The sequence below is a fragment of the Triturus cristatus genome, chromosome 9 (genome assembly GCF_964204655.1).
Source record: "Triturus cristatus chromosome 9, aTriCri1.1, whole genome shotgun sequence".
Lineage (NCBI taxonomy): Eukaryota > Metazoa > Chordata > Amphibia > Caudata > Salamandridae > Triturus > Triturus cristatus.
Window position 1 is genome coordinate 1,009,520,652 of NC_140592.1, and position 18,716 is coordinate 1,009,539,367.

The window sequence follows — 18,716 nt, forward strand, 5'->3', positions numbered from 1 at the left end:
AAAGGGCACTGACAGGATTCGAACCCGCGACCTTCATGTTACCCACTGATCAATGCAGTAGGCACTTCCCAAGCTGCAATCAACTGCCGCATTATTTCAAAACGCCGCATTTCTTCAAAACCAGGGTCTTGTTAAGCTGTTCTCAAAAAACGAAAACCTGACTGCACTTACAGAATATTCTTGCAAACGTCACTGTCTAACAATGTAACGTTCGGTTTAAACGCACATGCAGTGTGCCTTCAGGAGTGAAAGGAATGGTACGCAATTACACTGCTTCAGGAGTATGTGAGAAGGAGCAGAGACCCGCTTGGGTTTTTTTTTTTTTTTAAAGCTTCGACTTACCAGAAGACGTTCAGCAAGACAGTGCCCAACCTAGAGTGCGGCTCTTGCGAATTCTGTACTGGGAATTAGGACCAACCCTTCAACTAAGACCTTCGGGTTCATCAACGTACAATCACTCCAGGCCTTAAAGTTGTGGCCTGACCCTGGGGATCACAAGCAAACCTGATGAGGATTTGTCACAGACATTGGTTTATGACAGTCCAAAGAGTTTGAAGCCTGTCATTTAAGGAGGTGACATTTCCATTGCACACTGAAAAAATGTAGGGAAATTGTCTCTTAAGAGACCAGAGGTAGCTACAGATCCACGTCTGGTGGTGCACAAAGAAATCAATTGACATCAGCCTTCAGGAGTGGTGCTTATATAGGCTCCACAAGTAATTTCCAGAACAGCATAAGTGCGAAGCCGCACAGCGCCACCCATCGGCAAGCAGAAGTACTGCTCAAAATGTTTCTGGATCCAGTCTGACGACTTGGGAATATTTAAAAAGGTTTGCAATCTGAGGTTATTAGTCTATATTAGAAAAACCTTTATACACAACATTCTAGGGCACAGCTAGTGAGGTCTGCGGGAAAAGGGCTGTGCAAAACTGGTTTTGAGTGCTGCGGGCTTGGGATGGTAGCCAACTCATTGCGTTTCTTAGTAGCCAGAAAAACTCCCAAGTGATGAGAATACTGGTTAATTTAGTGTCTGGCAGCCCCACAGAACTGGACATGAAAACACAGCAAGAATACCCAACAGAGTTTCTATTTTCCAATGCCATAAAGAGTATGTTAAAGTTGCAGAATACTTCTGCAGTGCTGACTTTTTAATCCAGGTTAACATTGCATTCTAATACTGATAACTTTTTGTTAAATGCTATGCATAATGTACAAATCCATTTGCTGTGCTTTCAACGTGTACGGTGACGGGATGCATTCCTAGAAGCAGGCACCAATTGTGCATTGATGAAATTGGAAAAGGCCACCTTGACCGCGCTGTCCTCCGTGACATCTCTAGGAGGGTTAGAAAATATTTCTCTGCAGTCGTTTTAAAACACCACTTGTGCTAAAATTCAAAAAAGGGAATAACCAACTGGTGAAATCAATTTTAAAACTCAATCCCATCAACAATGTTCGACATATACTGACTATGCAAGAATACAAATAAGGGAAATGCTACTTACCAGTATGCATCTGTTCTTGGCATGTAGAGCTGCAGATCTAAACACTATGCATAGATCGCCATCTGGTGTTGGGCCCTGAAGTTTGCACTTGTTTTTGTCCTGGCAAGTCTTTGGAAGTCACGAGATAGGCGACTCCTCCTTAGGATCATAGTGCGCATGGGCATCGGCTCCATCCTCAGATTGTTTTTCGCCAGCAGGGAAATGATGGAGCTTTGTAAGAAACAGGAAGATGCCCTTGTATGGTGCATCTAAATAAGATAATACTGTAACAGATAAAGGAAGCCGGGGAGGCTGCAGCTCTACATGCCAAGAGCAGATGCATACTGGTAAGTAGCATTTCCCGTTCGAGGCATATGAGCTGCAGATTACACACTATGCATAGATTGTAAAGCAGTCCCCCTTCTTAGCGGCGCCCACCAGTATCTGTTGCAGTAGTCTGAAATAGTGTTTTGAGTACAGCTTGGCCCACACTAGCTTGTTGTTTGATTGCACATCTACACAATAGTGTTTTGTGAACGTGTGCGGTGTAGACCATGTAGCTGCTCTGCAGATGTCATCTAAGGGAATGTTCCCTAAAAATGCCATAGAAGCCCCTATTTTTCTTGTAGAGTGGGCTCTAGGAGGAACAGTTAAAGTAAGTTTTGCTTTGTGGTAGCAAATTTGTATGCATTTAACAATCCATCTGCCTATCCCTAACTTTGATATGGGATTGCCTTTGTGTGGTGGTGAGAAAGAAACAAAAAGTTGTTTAGTCTTTCGAAAAGGCGGTGTTCTCTCAATGTAATAAATCAATGCTCTTTTAACATCTAAAGTATGTAGAACTCTTTCTGCGACTGTGTGTGGTTGCGAGAATACGGGCAACTCCACAGATTGATTGAGGTGGAAGGGAGAAATGACTTTAGGATTAGTTCGGAGAACAACCTTATTGTGATGGATTTGTAAGAAAGGTTCCTAAATAGTTAGTGCCTGTAGCTCACCAACTCTTCTTAGAGAAGTAATGGCCACAAGGAAAGCAAACTTCCATGTTAAGAATTGTAGCTCACATTTATGTAGAAGTTCAAAGGGAGGTCCCATTAGTCTTGTGAGAACGAGGTTTAAATTCCACACAGGTGAGGGTGGAACTCTGGGAGGAATTATCCTTTTGAGTCCTTCCATAAAGGCTTTGATGGCAGGTACCCTGAATAGGGATAAATGTCTATTTTGTAGATATGCAGCTATGGCAGCAAGGTGTAGCCTAATAGACGTATAGGCTAAGTTGCACCTTTGTAGGTGTAGTAGGTAGCCTATGATGTGTTGGATAGACACGTCTAGGGGATTGATGTTATTGTTATGACAATATATCACAAATCGTTTCCACTTGGCTGCTTTGCAGGCTCTAGTGGTAGGGCGTCTAGCTTCCTTAATGACGTTCATACAGTCAGGAGGAAGGTTAAGGTAACCGAATTCTAAGATTTCAGGAGCCATATCGTATGGTTGAGCTGAGCTGGGTCCGGGTGTCTGATCTCTCCACGGTTCTGGGTTAAGAGGCGTGGTGAGAGGTATAATCTTTGGTGCGGAACTACAGACCGTTCCAGTAATGTGGTGTACCATGGTTGTCTGGCCCAAGTTGGAGCAACTAGAATGAGAGTCCGTGAGTGTTGCCGTAGTTTGCGCACCACCAGTGGTATGAGTGGGAGAGGTGGAAAAGCGTACACAAATCTGCTTGACCAGTTCATCCATAATAGCATTGCCTTTGGCCAATGGGTGTAGGTATCTGGCGGCGAAGCTTGGGCATTTGGCGTTTTCGTGGGTGAAGTTCCAACTCATGGATTTGTTGCGTTTGACGACTTAACAGATCGGCTATGGTGTTTGACTCCTGGGACATGTTGGGCTAGGAGAAAAATGTTCTGGGGTATAGCCCATCTCCATATGTTCTGTGCTAGCTGAGAGCTGCAGAGAGTGGGTCCCGCCTTGTTTCTGTATGTAGTACATGGCTGTCATGTTGTCCGTGCGGACTAGGACAGTCTTGCCTGATATTTGTTTTTGGAATGCTTTTAAGGCTAGGAATATGGCCAGTAATTTCAGGTGATTGATGTGGAATAACTTTTGTTGAGGTGTCCACCTGCCCTGCATGGTGTGATGTAATAGGTGAGCTCCCCAGCCGGAGAGTGATGCATCCACTGTCATGACAATTTGAGGAACTGGCTCTGGGAACGGTCGCCCTCTGAAAAGGTTTTTGGTGTTCCACCACTGCAGAGAGCGATGAGTGCGACCGTCTACCAACACCAGATCTGTTAGCTGACCTTGAGCCTGGTTCTATTGGCGTGCTATGCACTCTTGTATGGGACGCATCTGGAGTCTTGCGTGAGGCACTATGAATATGCAAGAGGCCATCATCCCTATGAGCTGCATGAACACTCGAGCTGGAAGAGAGCGATGTGGCTGAAAATTGGTGAGGAGAGCCAGAATGCTTGCCATCCTGGCTAGACTGGGATAGGCTAGCGCTTTTGAGAGGTCTATTGTGGCGCCGAGGTACTGTTGCGTGTGAGGGTTGCAGATGAGATTTGGTGTGGTTTATTGTGAACCCCATGTCGTAGAGTAATTGGATAGTCGCGTGAGTGTGATGAACACACTGGTTGTACGAGCTGGCTTTTAGTGTGGCCATGTGGAAATGGTCTGATTGTATGTATAGGTTTAGTGGCCTGAGGTCTAGAATAGGTCACAGGGAGCCGTCTTTCTTTGGTATGAGAAAATACAGGGAGTAAACTCCTAGGTTTTGTTGAAGCAGGGGAACCAGTTCTATTGCACTTTTTTGTAGTAAGGAAATTACCTCTTGTTTCAGGAGTGACAAATGTTCTGTTGACATTGGACGCTGTTTGGGTGGCATGTTTGGGGGAGGGGAGGAGGGGGGGGGGGGGGGTAGAGGTACGTTCGAGACAGTAACCTGAATGCACTATTTGTCGCACCCACCTGTCTGTGGTGATGTTGGTCCAGGCAGGAAGGAACTGTTGTAGTCTTCCCCCGACCAGAGTGGTATGGTCCGGGGGAAGTCATTGGGCAGGGGTGGAGGCAGATTGGGTGTTGTTAGTCTTGCCTCTGCCCTTGTTATTATTGCCTCTGTATCCTCCTCTGATAACCTCTGGTGAAGGTGGATTGGGTGGAAGCCTTGTAAGAGGTGGATTGATTATCAGACGTGTAGCCCCTGGAGTTGCCCTTGTAGGATGAGCGACGAAAAGAACGTATGGGAGCTTGCGATTTGGCTGTGTCCTTTTTCATCTTTTCAAGGGATGCATCAACATTAGGGCCAAAAAGGAGTTGCTGGTCGAATGGTTGGTTGAGGATTGAGCTTTGCACTTCAAGTTTAAAACCGGAAATGCGTAGCCATGCGTGCCTGCGGAGAAGGACACTTGTGTTTACTGCTCTGGATGCTGTATCTGCCACATCGAGAGCGCACCGGATGGAGGTGTTGGTGATAATTTTACCCTCCTGTATGAGGTAGTAGGCCTTATTTTTTTATTTGTCCGGGAGGTGTTGTCGTAGGGACTCCAACTCAACATAGTGAGCCCTATTGTATCTGGCTAACAGGGCCTGAGTGTTTGCGATGCGCCAAATGTTAGCTGCCTGTGACACTGTTCTTTTGCCAGAGGCGTCCAGGAGTTTAGATTCTTTGTCGAGCGGAGCTGCATCACCCGATGTTTGCGAGTTAGCCCTTTTTCTAGCATTTGAGACCACCATGGAGTCTAATGGAACAGGGCCCTTAATGTAAGCTGGGTCTGTAGGGGCAGCTTTGCATTTTTCTCAACCCTAGAATTGATGACTCTAGCCCTAACAGGGTCCTTAAATACCTCTGTAGCGTGTTCAATAACCCCTTGAGCATGGGTAAAGTGGATGTGGACCTTTGGGTGGTGTCAAAAGTGTCCATTAAAAAAATCCTCTTCGACCGGTTCTGTATGTAGGTGGACCCCGTGGTACTGGGCAGCTCGGTGTACCAGCTGATTAAAACCCATGGTGTCTCGCGGTGGGGAAGGCCTAGAGGGGTAGATGTCATCTTGCGGGACATCAGGCGTATTGTAGTCATCCCAGGGGTCAGGGGAAGTTGGTGGACTGGGGTCCCCTAGTGGCAGGTAGTCTGCACCGTCCCCTGTGTCATCATATGTGTCGTCCTAGTCTACTAGTGTAGGGGATGGCGTAGGAGAACGAGGTGGTGGGAGAGGTGGCGGTGGAGAAGGGACTCTAAGAGGTGATGTGGCTATGTCCCTCTTTTTCGGTGGTGGAGCTGGTGCAGGCATGTCCAGTGGGTTTTTTCTGGAACTCAGTCAATTGACCAGTTTTAGGGTCTTTAGTTAGAGTTTTTTGTTGAGGGTCTGGTTGAAAAAGCTCTTCTGAAAAAGGTTGGGTGTTCAGTGTCGACTGTATCGGTATCGGGGTCTTCATCGGCGCTGGCTCCGGAGCGGTTTTGGGCTTGGAGCCATGTGGTTTACTAGTCTCTGTGTGCTTCTTCGGCGTTGATGATTTTTTCGGCTTCGAAGTGTGAGAGTCCGAACTTTTGGGGAGTGGCTTCTTCGTCGGCTCCGAGTGTTTTTTCGGGGAGTCACTGGTTGGTGTCTTCGGTGCCGAGGGCTTCCGAGTGGAAGTAGCGTTCGGCACGGAGGATGGGTGCCGCTTCTTTTTTGGTGCCGATGATTGGGCTTCAGCGCCGGTGGCTGGCAGACTCTAGCCCGAGTCGCCGGAAGGCTTGGTAGGCTTCTTTGCCGGGCCAGAGGGCGGGGCATGGGAAGCAGTGTGTTGGTGTGCACCTGAGCTCGAAGGTGTGACCGAAGCCTTTTTTGTTGTAGGGAGTGAGTCGGGGGTCGACGTCTCTACTTACGACCCGTTGTGCCAGAGTTACTTCTTCGACGTCGGAGTAATCGGAGGCGCTGATTAGGCCTTCTTCGACCCTCTCCTCTGGAACATCAACACCCTCTTGGAAGAGGTCGTCGGGGATCGAAGTCGACGAGTGAGTCATGGTCCTTCAAGCTCGTCGATCCCAGATGGTCTTCTTCGAGCGGAAAGAGGCACAAGCTTGACAGTCTCTGGCCTCGTGCTCCGAAGACAGGCAGAGGTTACACACCTCATGCAGATCGGTGTGGGGAAACGTCAACCCACATTGAGGACACTTTTTGAAAAGGCGTCCTTTCCATGAGCCAGGTGCCAAGGCTCAAGTCGGCCCGAAGGCCTTCGTTGACGACCGGAATTGAAGACTTGTAGAGATGCGCGCCGATTAGGGTTCGCAATCGAGACAATACCGTCGAAAGGGTGAAGGATTGCGCATCGAAACAGGAATCGATAACGGTTCCGAACACGAGCGCGAGAAACACCTCTGAGCCCGATGACGGAAAAAAACCAATCTGAGGATGGAGCCGATGCCCATGCGCACTATGATCTTAAGTAGGAGTCACCCATCTTGTGACTTCCAAAGACTTTCCAGGACAAAAACAAGTGCAAACATCTGGGCCCAACACCAGATGGCGATCTGTGCATAGTGTGTAATCTGCAGCTCATATGCCTCTAACAGTTACATTATTATTATTTTTTTTAAACAATGTTCGACATACAGTGTCCACACGCTGGACAACACTACTTGCCCATCAATGTATAATGGAGATCGGTGCAGGAGATCTAATATTTTAAGCAGAAATTGGAAGTCATGAAAACGAGGCAGGTAAGCAGATGAAAGGCTCAGATGCAGAACTCACCAATTCTAAAAACTCTCCAGTAACACTTCCATTGAGCACCTGAAATTTCCCACCTTTATCTGGCTCCAAAACGGCTGCAGAATGGGTAAATGCCTGTACCAACTGCAGAGAAACAAAAATGTTTACCATTAATAACCACAAGTAACTTTAATATTTTACTGAACCCTTTACACTTTAGTCGTAATAGCATGTTCATACGTACAAATTCAATAACCTACATAAAAATTATCAAATCAAAATACTCTAAAAGCTGAAATAGGGTTCTGTCTCTTGTATCACCTGCTCAATAAATCTATTATTGAGTTGCCAATGCTATTAAATGTGCATTTAAGGCCAGTCAATGAGAAAGTGGAACGATATGGTTACTTACCAGTAGGAGTAGTTTTGCCGCTTGTAGAGTTTTCTGGATTAACATGCTGTGCATTATTCCACCATTTAGTGATCGAGTCCAGAATTAGTTTTTTGTCTGTAGTGGGAGTTGTTGACCAACATTTGGTATGTGCATCCTCTGTGTGACAACAGACGGTGCCCCGGATCTTCCTGTGCGTAGTCACCATCTTCGTATTCTTTTTTTTCCCCTTGTTTTTGGTTTACATCTTCCTTTTTCCCACAACTCTCTCTTCTTTCCTACCTGGTTGCGTGCTCTCCAATTTCTGGGGAGGCAGGTGGATTGAATGAGAGTCCAGTAAACTCTTCAAGCTGCAAAACTACTCTTGTTGGTAAGTAACCATTTTGTTTTGCAGCATGTTCCCTTTTCTGGATTCACTTGCTGTGCATTAGATTTTATAACGGTATCCCTTCCCTTGGGTTGATTGGGATGAAATGATGAACTGCTAGCAAACTGGTGTTGTAGTACGTTCTGTCCCACCTGTGATTCCATGTTCATGTCCATACAATAATGTTTTGCAAAGGTGTGTGGCGATGCCCACATCGCTGCTGCGCAAACTGCATCCATGAGTACGTTTGTTAAGAAAACCAATGTTGCTCCCTTCTTTCTAGTTGGCTCTGGGGGGGTGTGGGCAGTGTCATACCCGCCCTGGAATATCAAGTCTGTGTTTATTCTATTCATCTTGAGATTGTTCCTTTAGTTATTGGGGAACCCCTGGTTGCCTTGGCGAAGGAGACAAACAACTGGTTGCCTTTACGAAAATGTTCTGTTTCTTGCAGACAGTACATTAAAGCCCTTCTTACAATATGTGTAGGGCTCTTTCCATCTGTGAGTTAGGCTCTTTAAAGAAAATTGGTAGCTGTATGCTTTGGTTGACATGAAAGCGGGTCACCACTTTGAGCAGAAACTGTGGACTGGTTTTAAGAACCACTTTGTCCATGTTTATTTGTAGGTATAGCTCATGTATTCTTAGCGCTTGAAGCTCGTTCACTCTGCGTAGTGATGTGATTGCAATCAGAAATGCTGTCTTGTGTGAGCTATTTGAGATCCATTTTGTGCATAGGTTCAAACGGTTCTGCCATCAACTGCGTTAGCACAGTGTTCAAGTTCCACAATGGTGCTGGAACTGATCTTGGTGGTGCAACCCGATTAGAACCCCCCCAAGCACCTATTCACCACTGGGGATGTGAAGAAGCTGTTAAATGAAGTGCCCCGGGTGTACGCTATTAATCCTGCCAGTTATACCTTTACCAATGCATAGGTTAGCCTGGTATCTAACAGGTGAGTGAGGAATGTCAATACAGTTTCCGGTTATGTCCTTGTCTCGATCTTTGTTATCTGTGCACCTGTGAATGTATCTGCTCCATTTTTCTACATAACATTTCCTTGAGCTTGCTTTCCTTCCCTCTAAGGATTTCTATTGTACTGGGCAGCAATTGTAGATGCCAAAATTCTAGGTATTCAGGAGCCAGGCCGCTAGGCTGGGTGTTGCGGACTCTGGATGGTACACTCTCCTCCTCCTGCATGGTCAGCAGATCTTGTTCAGCTTTGACTGTGATCATTTGTCCCCTGGACATCTCTAGTAGGTCTGAGTACTAGGTCTGTCTGACCCATTGTAGGGCAGTGTGGATGAGTCTTGTCCCCGGTTGTCTGGGTTTCTCCAGCACGTTCAGTATCAGTGCTAATGGAGAAAAAAAAAAACATATGCAAATCTCCCGGACAAGTTTGACTAGAAATCCCCGTCTGACTGGTGGTATGGAAACCTGGAGGCGAAGTGTTGGCATTTTGCATTTTTCTGCGGTTGCAAACAGGTCTATTTTTGGTCTCCACCTGACCTTGAAAATTTTCTACATCATCTCTCGCTTTTGTTCCCATTCGTGGGAGCTGATTTCCTGTCTGCTTAATCTGTTTGCCTCAGTGTTTTGTTTTCCTGGTAGTGGACTGTTTGCAGTATGATCTTCCGTGGTATCGCCCATTTCCATATTTCTTGGGCTAATTTGCTCAGGGTGAAGGATTGTGTGCCTCACTGTTGAGATAAAACACGGTTGTTGGGTTGTTCGTTTGGACTACTAAATTTTGACCTGTTGTGTGTGATTGGAAAGCCTTCAGGGCTAGAAAAATGGTCTTCATTTCCCATTAATTGAGGTGTGTCAGAGCATCTGTGGTGTTCACTGTCCCCGTACTTTCAGGTTGCCTGTGCGTGCTCCCCAACCCTTGTGGGATGCATCCGTTGTAATGGTCACCGTAGGCGTTAGTGTCTTGAATTGTCTTCCTATGGTCACATTTTTTATTTTCACCATTGTATGTCTTTTTTTTATTTATTTTTTATTACCTTTGCTGTGACAACCAATAGATCCTCCTAACTCCCAGTGGCTTGTGATCAATTGTTGCAGATCCATTCCTGGATGAAACACGTGTAATCTCGCATGTGTTATGAGTGGTATGCTTGATGTCATCATGCCCATCAGTTTAATGACCGTTCTCACTGTCGGAGACCAAACCCTCAGGTAGAGGTGAGGCGGATCAGTTATCGCCTTTACGCTCTTTAGGGCTGGGCATGCTTGTGCTGTCCTTGAGTTTAGGGTTGCTCCCAGAAACGTGCCATTTTTCTTTTGATTGGGTCTTTACTAGCCAATTGTCCAAGTATGGATAGACATGGATTCCTTGCCTTCTTAGGTGTGCAGCTATCACTGTGAGGCACTTTGTGAAGATTCTTGGGACTGACTTTATACCAAATGGAAGCACTCTGAATTGATAATGCACTTTGCCCAAATCAAATATGAGTTATTTGTCATGTTGTTGGTTCATGGGTATGTGTAGATAAGCTTCCTCTAGATCCAAGGTAGCCATATAACGAATAGTTTCTTACCTGTCGGTGTAGTTTTGCAGCTTGAAGATCTTTCTGGATTCACTATGCTGTGCATTATTCCGCGATCTTGTGGTTGGGTCCGGATTCGTAGTCTTTTCTTTGTTTTTTTTTTTTTCTTTTGTAGCACAGGTGGGCGGCGACGACCCACCATTTGGTGCACCTCCCGTGACGTCGTGCTTCCTGCGGAAGTCCCACCTTTGGGGCGTTATCTTCGGGTTCTTTTTCCTTTTTTTTTTTTCAACCCTAGGCGATTGATTAATCCTTCATGTCCATTTTTCTGTACGTTTTCATTCCTTCTGATCTTTTCCATTTTACCCCCTCTTCCTCCAGCCTCATCTTCCTGGCGGAGGTGGGTGGGTTCGCTAGTGAATCCAGAAAGATCTTCAAGCTGCAAAACTACACCGACAGGTAAGAAACTATTAGTTTTGCAGCGTGAATCTTTCTGGATTCACTATGCTGTGCATAGACTTTGTAGCGGTTTTCCTAATTTTGTGGCGGCTGGGTGGTAGATGAGCGTTGGTCGTTGAAAAATGTGTTGAAGCACCTTCTGTCCAACCTGTGCTTCCTTGTTCATCTGAATGTCCACGCAGTAGTGTTTCGTGAACGTGTGCACAGATGCCCAAGTTGACGCTAGACATATGTCCTGAATGGGCGTGTTCGCCAGGAAGGCAACGGTTGCCCCCTTCTTCCTTGTGGAGTGAGCCTGAGGCCCCTCTGCTAGCTCCTGTCCTGCCTGTTTGTGGCAGAATTGAATAGTGAGGGCAATCCATCTAGCAATGGTGCCCTTAGTCACTGGTCTACCCATGAAGCTAGTAGCAAAGGACACAAACAACTGCTTTGATTTTCTGAGTTCCTTGGTTCTCTCAATGTAGTGCATCACCGCTCTTCTAGCGTCAAGAGTGTGTAGAGCCTTTTCTGCGTTCGAAGTCGGGTTTTGGAAGAAACTCGGTATCTGAATACTCTGGTTCATGTGGAACGCCGACACCACCTTGGGCATGAAGTGTGGGTCTGTTCTCAGGACTACCCTCTCCTTGTGAATCTGAATGTAGGGTTCCTGTAGCGTTAGTGCTTGAAGCTCGCTCACCCTGCGTAGCGAGGTTATGGCCACCAGAAAGGTCGTCTTCATAGTCAACATTTGCAGTGAGGCCTTGTGAATGGGTTCAAACGGTGCCTTCATGAGCTCCGTCAGTACCACGTTGAGATTCCATGCTGGCGGCGGCAACCTTTTAGGAGGGGCAATTCTTTTGGCTCCTTCCATGAATCTCTTCACAACCTGCGATGTGAAGAAACTTCCACCCTTCTCTCCTCTGGTGTAGGCTACGATCGCCGCTAGGTGTACCCTTAGGGAGCTCGAGCAGAGGTTACTCTTTAGAAGGTGTGTGTGGTACCTCAGTACTGTTGAGTCTCTTGTCATTCTATTTTGCAGCCCCTTCTTCCTGCACCACATAGTAAATCTCTGCCATTTCGCGCTGTAGCATTTGCGTGTAGTTGGTTTTCTTGCCTCCCGCAGCACCCGCATAGTGCTTGGAGGCAATCTAAGGTGAGCGAACTCTAGGTCTTCAGGAGCCATGCCGCCAGGTTGAGGCTCTCTGGCTCCGGATGCAGGACCTCTCCGTTTTGCATGGAGAGCAGGTCCCTTCTTCTCGTGAACCTGTGGGGATTGCCCTGTGCCATTTCTTGAATTTGTGAGAACCATGTCTGCCTTGCCCACTGCGGAGCCACTAGGATCAGAGTCATGTTGCTGGTTCTGCACTTGTCGAGCACTCTGTGCTCGACAAGTGTTTGTTTCCAGTCCAGGGAGGACCTGGCTTGGCAGTTCGGGCTGGACTGTTCCCATGGGGCACAGGGTCAAGACTGATTTGCATATGGCTGGGTTCAAACTGGAATGGCATGGTGAGCAAAAAAACGATGGATTTAGGCCCAGATCTCTGTACTGGGGTGAATGTATGACATTGTTCTGCATTCTGTCCATCAATTGTTGTTTTTGCATTTGTCACCCCGAGTGGAAAGGGTATGCTCAGACGTGAGTCCCTTGCTCTCCATGCCACTGGAATCAAGCTATCCTGGCTGACGAGGGCTGAAAGCCCGAAACCGGTCCTAGGATGCTTGTTTCCAGTCCAGGGAGGACCTGGCTTGGCAGTTCGGGCTGGACTGTTCCCATGGGGCACAGGGTCAAGACTGATTTGCATATGGCTGGGTTCAAACTGGAATGGCATGGTGAGCAAAAAAACGATGGATTTAGGCCCAGATCTCTGTACTGGGGTGAATGTATGACATTGTTCTGCATTCTGTCCATCAATTGTTGTTTTTGCATTTGTCACCCCGAGTGGAAAGGGTATGCTCAGACGTGAGTCCCTTGCTCTCCATGCCACTGGAATCAAGCTATCCTGGCTGACGAGGGCTGAAAGCCCGAAACCGGTCCTAGGATGCTTGTTTCCAGTCCAGGGAGGACCTGGCTTGGCAGTTCGGGCTGGACTGTTCCCATGGGGCACAGGGTCAAGACTGATTTGCATATGGCTGGGTTCAAACTGGAATGGCATGGTGAGCAAAAAAACGATGGATTTAGGCCCAGATCTCTGTACTGGGGTGAATGTATGACATTGTTCTGCATTCTGTCCATCAATTGTTGTTTTTGCATTTGTCACCCCGAGTGGAAAGGGTATGCTCAGACGTGAGTCCCTTGCTCTCCATGCCACTGGAATCAAGCTATCCTGGCTGACGAGGGCTGAAAGCCCGAAACCGGTCCTAGGATGCTTGTTTCCAGTCCAGGGAGGACCTGGCTTGGCAGTTCGGGCTGGACTGTTCCCATGGGGCACAGGGTCAAGACTGATTTGCATATGGCTGGGTTCAAACTGGAATGGCATGGTGAGCAAAAAAACGATGGATTTAGGCCCAGATCTCTGTACTGGGGTGAATGTATGACATTGTTCTGCATTCTGTCCATCAATTGTTGTTTTTGCATTTGTCACCCCGAGTGGAAAGGGTATGCTCAGACGTGAGTCCCTTGCTCTCCATGCCACTGGAATCAAGCTATCCTGGCTGACGAGGGCTGAAAGCCCGAAACCGGTCCTAGGATGCTTGTTTCCAGTCCAGGGAGGACCTGGCTTGGCAGTTCGGGCTGGACTGTTCCCATGGGGCACAGGGTCAAGACTGATTTGCATATGGCTGGGTTCAAACTGGAATGGCATGGTGAGCAAAAAAACGATGGATTTAGGCCCAGATCTCTGTACTGGGGTGAATGTATGACATTGTTCTGCATTCTGTCCATCAATTGTTGTTTTTGCATTTGTCACCCCGAGTGGAAAGGGTATGCTCAGACGTGAGTCCCTTGCTCTCCATGCCACTGGAATCAAGCTATCCTGGCTGACGAGGGCTGAAAGCCCGAAACCGGTCCTAGGATGCTTGTTTCCAGTCCAGGGAGGACCTGGCTTGGCAGTTCGGGCTGGACTGTTCCCATGGGGCACAGGGTCAAGACTGATTTGCATATGGCTGGGTTCAAACTGGAATGGCATGGTGAGCAAAAAAACGATGGATTTAGGCCCAGATCTCTGTACTGGGGTGAATGTATGACATTGTTCTGCATTCTGTCCATCAATTGTTGTTTTTGCATTTGTCACCCCGAGTGGAAAGGGTATGCTCAGACGTGAGTCCCTTGCTCTCCATGCCACTGGAATCAAGCTATCCTGGCTGACGAGGGCTGAAAGCCCGAAACCGGTCCTAGGATGCTTGTTTCCAGTCCAGGGAGGACCTGGCTTGGCAGTTCGGGCTGGACTGTTCCCATGGGGCACAGGGTCAAGACTGATTTGCATATGGCTGGGTTCAAACTGGAATGGCATGGTGAGCAAAAAAACGATGGATTTAGGCCCAGATCTCTGTACTGGGGTGAATGTATGACATTGTTCTGCATTCTGTCCATCAATTGTTGTTTTTGCATTTGTCACCCCGAGTGGAAAGGGTATGCTCAGACGTGAGTCCCTTGCTCTCCATGCCACTGGAATCAAGCTATCCTGGCTGACGAGGGCTGAAAGCCCGAAACCGGTCCTAGGATGCTTGTTTCCAGTCCAGGGAGGACCTGGCTTGGCAGTTCGGGCTGGACTGTTCCCATGGGGCACAGGGTCAAGACTGATTTGCATATGGCTGGGTTCAAACTGGAATGGCATGGTGAGCAAAAAAACGATGGATTTAGGCCCAGATCTCTGTACTGGGGTGAATGTATGACATTGTTCTGCATTCTGTCCATCAATTGTTGTTTTTGCATTTGTCACCCCGAGTGGAAAGGGTATGCTCAGACGTGAGTCCCTTGCTCTCCATGCCACTGGAATCAAGCTATCCTGGCTGACGAGGGCTGAAAGCCCGAAACCGGTCCTAGGATGCTTGTTTCCAGTCCAGGGAGGACCTGGCTTGGCAGTTCGGGCTGGACTGTTCCCATGGGGCACAGGGTCAAGACTGATTTGCATATGGCTGGGTTCAAACTGGAATGGCATGGTGAGCAAAAAAACGATGGATTTAGGCCCAGATCTCTGTACTGGGGTGAATGTATGACATTGTTCTGCATTCTGTCCATCAATTGTTGTTTTTGCATTTGTCACCCCGAGTGGAAAGGGTATGCTCAGACGTGAGTCCCTTGCTCTCCATGCCACTGGAATCAAGCTATCCTGGCTGACGAGGGCTGAAAGCCCGAAACCGGTCCTAGGATGCTTGTTTCCAGTCCAGGGAGGACCTGGCTTGGCAGTTCGGGCTGGACTGTTCCCATGGGGCACAGGGTCAAGACTGATTTGCATATGGCTGGGTTCAAACTGGAATGGCATGGTGAGCAAAAAAACGATGGATTTAGGCCCAGATCTCTGTACTGGGGTGAATGTATGACATTGTTCTGCATTCTGTCCATCAATTGTTGTTTTTGCATTTGTCACCCCGAGTGGAAAGGGTATGCTCAGACGTGAGTCCCTTGCTCTCCATGCCACTGGAATCAAGCTATCCTGGCTGACGAGGGCTGAAAGCCCGAAACCGGTCCTAGGATGCTTGTTTCCAGTCCAGGGAGGACCTGGCTTGGCAGTTCGGGCTGGACTGTTCCCATGGGGCACAGGGTCAAGACTGATTTGCATATGGCTGGGTTCAAACTGGAATGGCATGGTGAGCAAAAAAACGATGGATTTAGGCCCAGATCTCTGTACTGGGGTGAATGTATGACATTGTTCTGCATTCTGTCCATCAATTGTTGTTTTTGCATTTGTCACCCCGAGTGGAAAGGGTATGCTCAGACGTGAGTCCCTTGCTCTCCATGCCACTGGAATCAAGCTATCCTGGCTGACGAGGGCTGAAAGCCCGAAACCGGTCCTAGGATGCTTGTTTCCAGTCCAGGGAGGACCTGGCTTGGCAGTTCGGGCTGGACTGTTCCCATGGGGCACAGGGTCAAGACTGATTTGCATATGGCTGGGTTCAAACTGGAATGGCATGGTGAGCAAAAAAACGATGGATTTAGGCCCAGATCTCTGTACTGGGGTGAATGTATGACATTGTTCTGCATTCTGTCCATCAATTGTTGTTTTTGCATTTGTCACCCCGAGTGGAAAGGGTATGCTCAGACGTGAGTCCCTTGCTCTCCATGCCACTGGAATCAAGCTATCCTGGCTGACGAGGGCTGAAAGCCCGAAACCGGTCCTAGGATGCTTGTTTCCAGTCCAGGGAGGACCTGGCTTGGCAGTTCGGGCTGGACTGTTCCCATGGGGCACAGGGTCAAGACTGATTTGCATATGGCTGGGTTCAAACTGGAATGGCATGGTGAGCAAAAAAACGATGGATTTAGGCCCAGATCTCTGTACTGGGGTGAATGTATGACATTGTTCTGCATTCTGTCCATCAATTGTTGTTTTTACTAGGATCAGAGTCATGTTGCTGGTTCTGCACTTGTCGAGCACTCTGTGCAACAGGGGTATCGGTGGAAAGGCGTAGGCAAATGTCCTTGACCAGCTTATCCATAGGGCATTCCCTTGGGATTGCCGATCTGGTTGCCTGGACGCGAAGCTTTGGCATTTTGCATTTTGGCGTGTTGCAAACAGGTCTATTGTGGGAGTTCCCCATCTCTGGAAAAGCTTCTCCGTTTCCTGGCCATTGAGCTCCCACTCGTGCGATGCCGAGGTCTGCCTGCTTAGCCAGTCTGCCTCCACATTGTCCTTCCCTGGAAGGTGAATTGCCAGTAGATCTATCCTGAGAGGTATGGCCCATCTCCAAATCTCCTGTGCCAGAGAGGAGAGGGGGAACGACTGTGTCCCCCCGCTTGTTGATATAGAACATTGCCGTGGTGTTGTCTGTTTGAACCAACACCCTCTGGTTGTACAGGTGTCTCTGGAATGCCTTCAGGGCTAGCAGGATGGTTTTCAATTCGAGGTAATTGATATGGCGTACCGCATCTGCTGGAGCCCACAGACCCCTCACTCTGAGATTGTCCATGTGCGCTCCCCATCCCTTTTGAGATGCGTCCGTGGTAATGGTCATTGTTGGGTTTGGTGGTGTCAGGCTCCTCCCTGCTGTCATGTTGTCTCTGTTCCACCAAGTCATCTCCTCCTGCACTGCGTGCGTAACAACCACTAGATCCTCCCAACTTCCGCTTGCTTGTGACCATTGCTGTTGTAGCCATTCTTGGAATGGCCTCATGTGTAGGCGTACATTCGGCACCAGCTGGATACACGACGTCATCATCCCCATCATCTTGCTCACTGACCTCACTGTCAGAGCTCGCCCCTTCTGGTAGAGACGCGTCTCCTTCAGTAGGGCATCTGTTCTCCTGTCGCTGGGCACCACTGTGCAGTTTAGGGTGTTGATTTTTGCTCCCAGGAAAATCTTCACCTGCTCCGGTTCCAGCGATGACTTCCCCCAGTGTATCGAGAACCCCGGGTTCGTCAGAGTGTCTGTCACGCGTGCTGCGTGTCTCTCGCACTTCTCGTGTGTGTTTGCCTTGACCAGCCAGTCGTCTAGGTAGGGGTAGACATGGATCCCCTGCCTTCGTAGGTGGGCTGCGACTGCCGACAGGCATTTTGTAAAAACCCTTAGCGCCGATTTTAGCCCGAAGGCCAGGGTTGTGAACTGGTAGCGCTCCTGGTCGATGTTGAACCTTAGAAGGCCCTGGTGTCTTCTGTTTATTGGAATGTGCAGGTAGGCATCCTTGAGGTCCACGGTGACCATGAAGTCCCCGTCTCTTATTTGGGGCAGGACCTCCTGCAGCGAAGTCATTTTGAACTTCTGCGTTCTGATGAACTTGTTTAGGTATCGCAGGTCCAGGATGGGTCTGAGGTTTCCGTCTACTTTCGGGACCACGAAGTAGTTCGAGTAGACCCCCTTGTTCCGTTCTCTGAACGGCACTGCCTCTATGGCTCTTTTTTCTAGTAGTTTCAGCGTTTCTTCTCTGAGTAGGGCAAGTTCTTGAGCCGATCTCTGCCTTCTTTTTGGTTTTCTGTTTGGAGGTCTTTTCTCCAAATCCACGCAGTATCCGTATTGCATGACGTTCAGTATCCACTTGTCTGTGGTTATACGCCGCCACTCCTGAAGGTAGAAACTCAGTCTTCCGCCTACTGGTGTTGGATGCTCGTAGGCTTTTGATTCTTCTCTCCCCCCTGATGTTACTGTATTGCGCCTCACCCTTGGGGGTATGTCGTGGGTAGGCGTCCTCCTGCGTGCTGAGTCACTTTGATGAGGGTTGGTCACCCCCTCTCCTCCTCTGGCCACGTCCGTTCCCTCTCCCGCGAAAGGACTGGCCCCGAGGTTGGTACTGCCAGTTTTGCTTCTGTTGACCTTGTTGTCCGTGACTATCACCCTGCTGACCCTGCTGGAACGTCTGGTGCGACGCTCCCTGCTGGCTTCCTCCCCGACCGTAGGGTCTCCTAGAGGGATTGCCTCTCCTCATCCCCCTGAGCTGTAGGGCCCCCATGGACCTCGCCGTTTCGTTTTCTTTTTTCAGCTGGGTGAGTTTCTAGTCTACTGTTGCTCCGAACAGTGTCTCCCCGTTGAAGGGGGTGCTAAGAATGTTGTTCTGCACCTCCGGTTTGAATCCAGAGATTCTTAGCCATGCAGGTCTTCTCTCGGTAACCCCTATGGCCATTAGTCTTGCCGAAGTCTCTGCCCCGTCCAACGCCGTCTTTATACAAGAGTTGGCGATGTTTTTACCTTCTTCCACCAGGTGGGAGGCTCTTTGGCGGTATTCTTCGGGGAGGTGTTTTACTAGCTCCCCCATCTCGTCCCAGTGC

At 48.5% G+C, this 18,716-nt stretch overlaps 1 protein-coding gene across 2 annotated transcripts in view; it reads right to left on the bottom strand.

The window, feature by feature from the left end:
* The window catches only part of AHSA1 (activator of HSP90 ATPase activity 1), a 128,037-nt gene that overhangs the window by 20,737 nt on the left and 88,584 nt on the right, over positions 1–18,716 (bottom strand). Inside the window, exon 7 of one of the 2 annotated variants that reach the window (XM_085626641.1) lies at positions 7,220–7,321. The exons of the other annotated variant lie outside the window; for it this stretch is intronic. Within the exon in view, the coding sequence (XP_085482767.1) occupies positions 7,220–7,321 (102 nt within the window). The remainder of the gene's footprint in view (positions 1–7,219; positions 7,322–18,716) is intronic. 2 annotated transcript variants of the gene reach the window in all.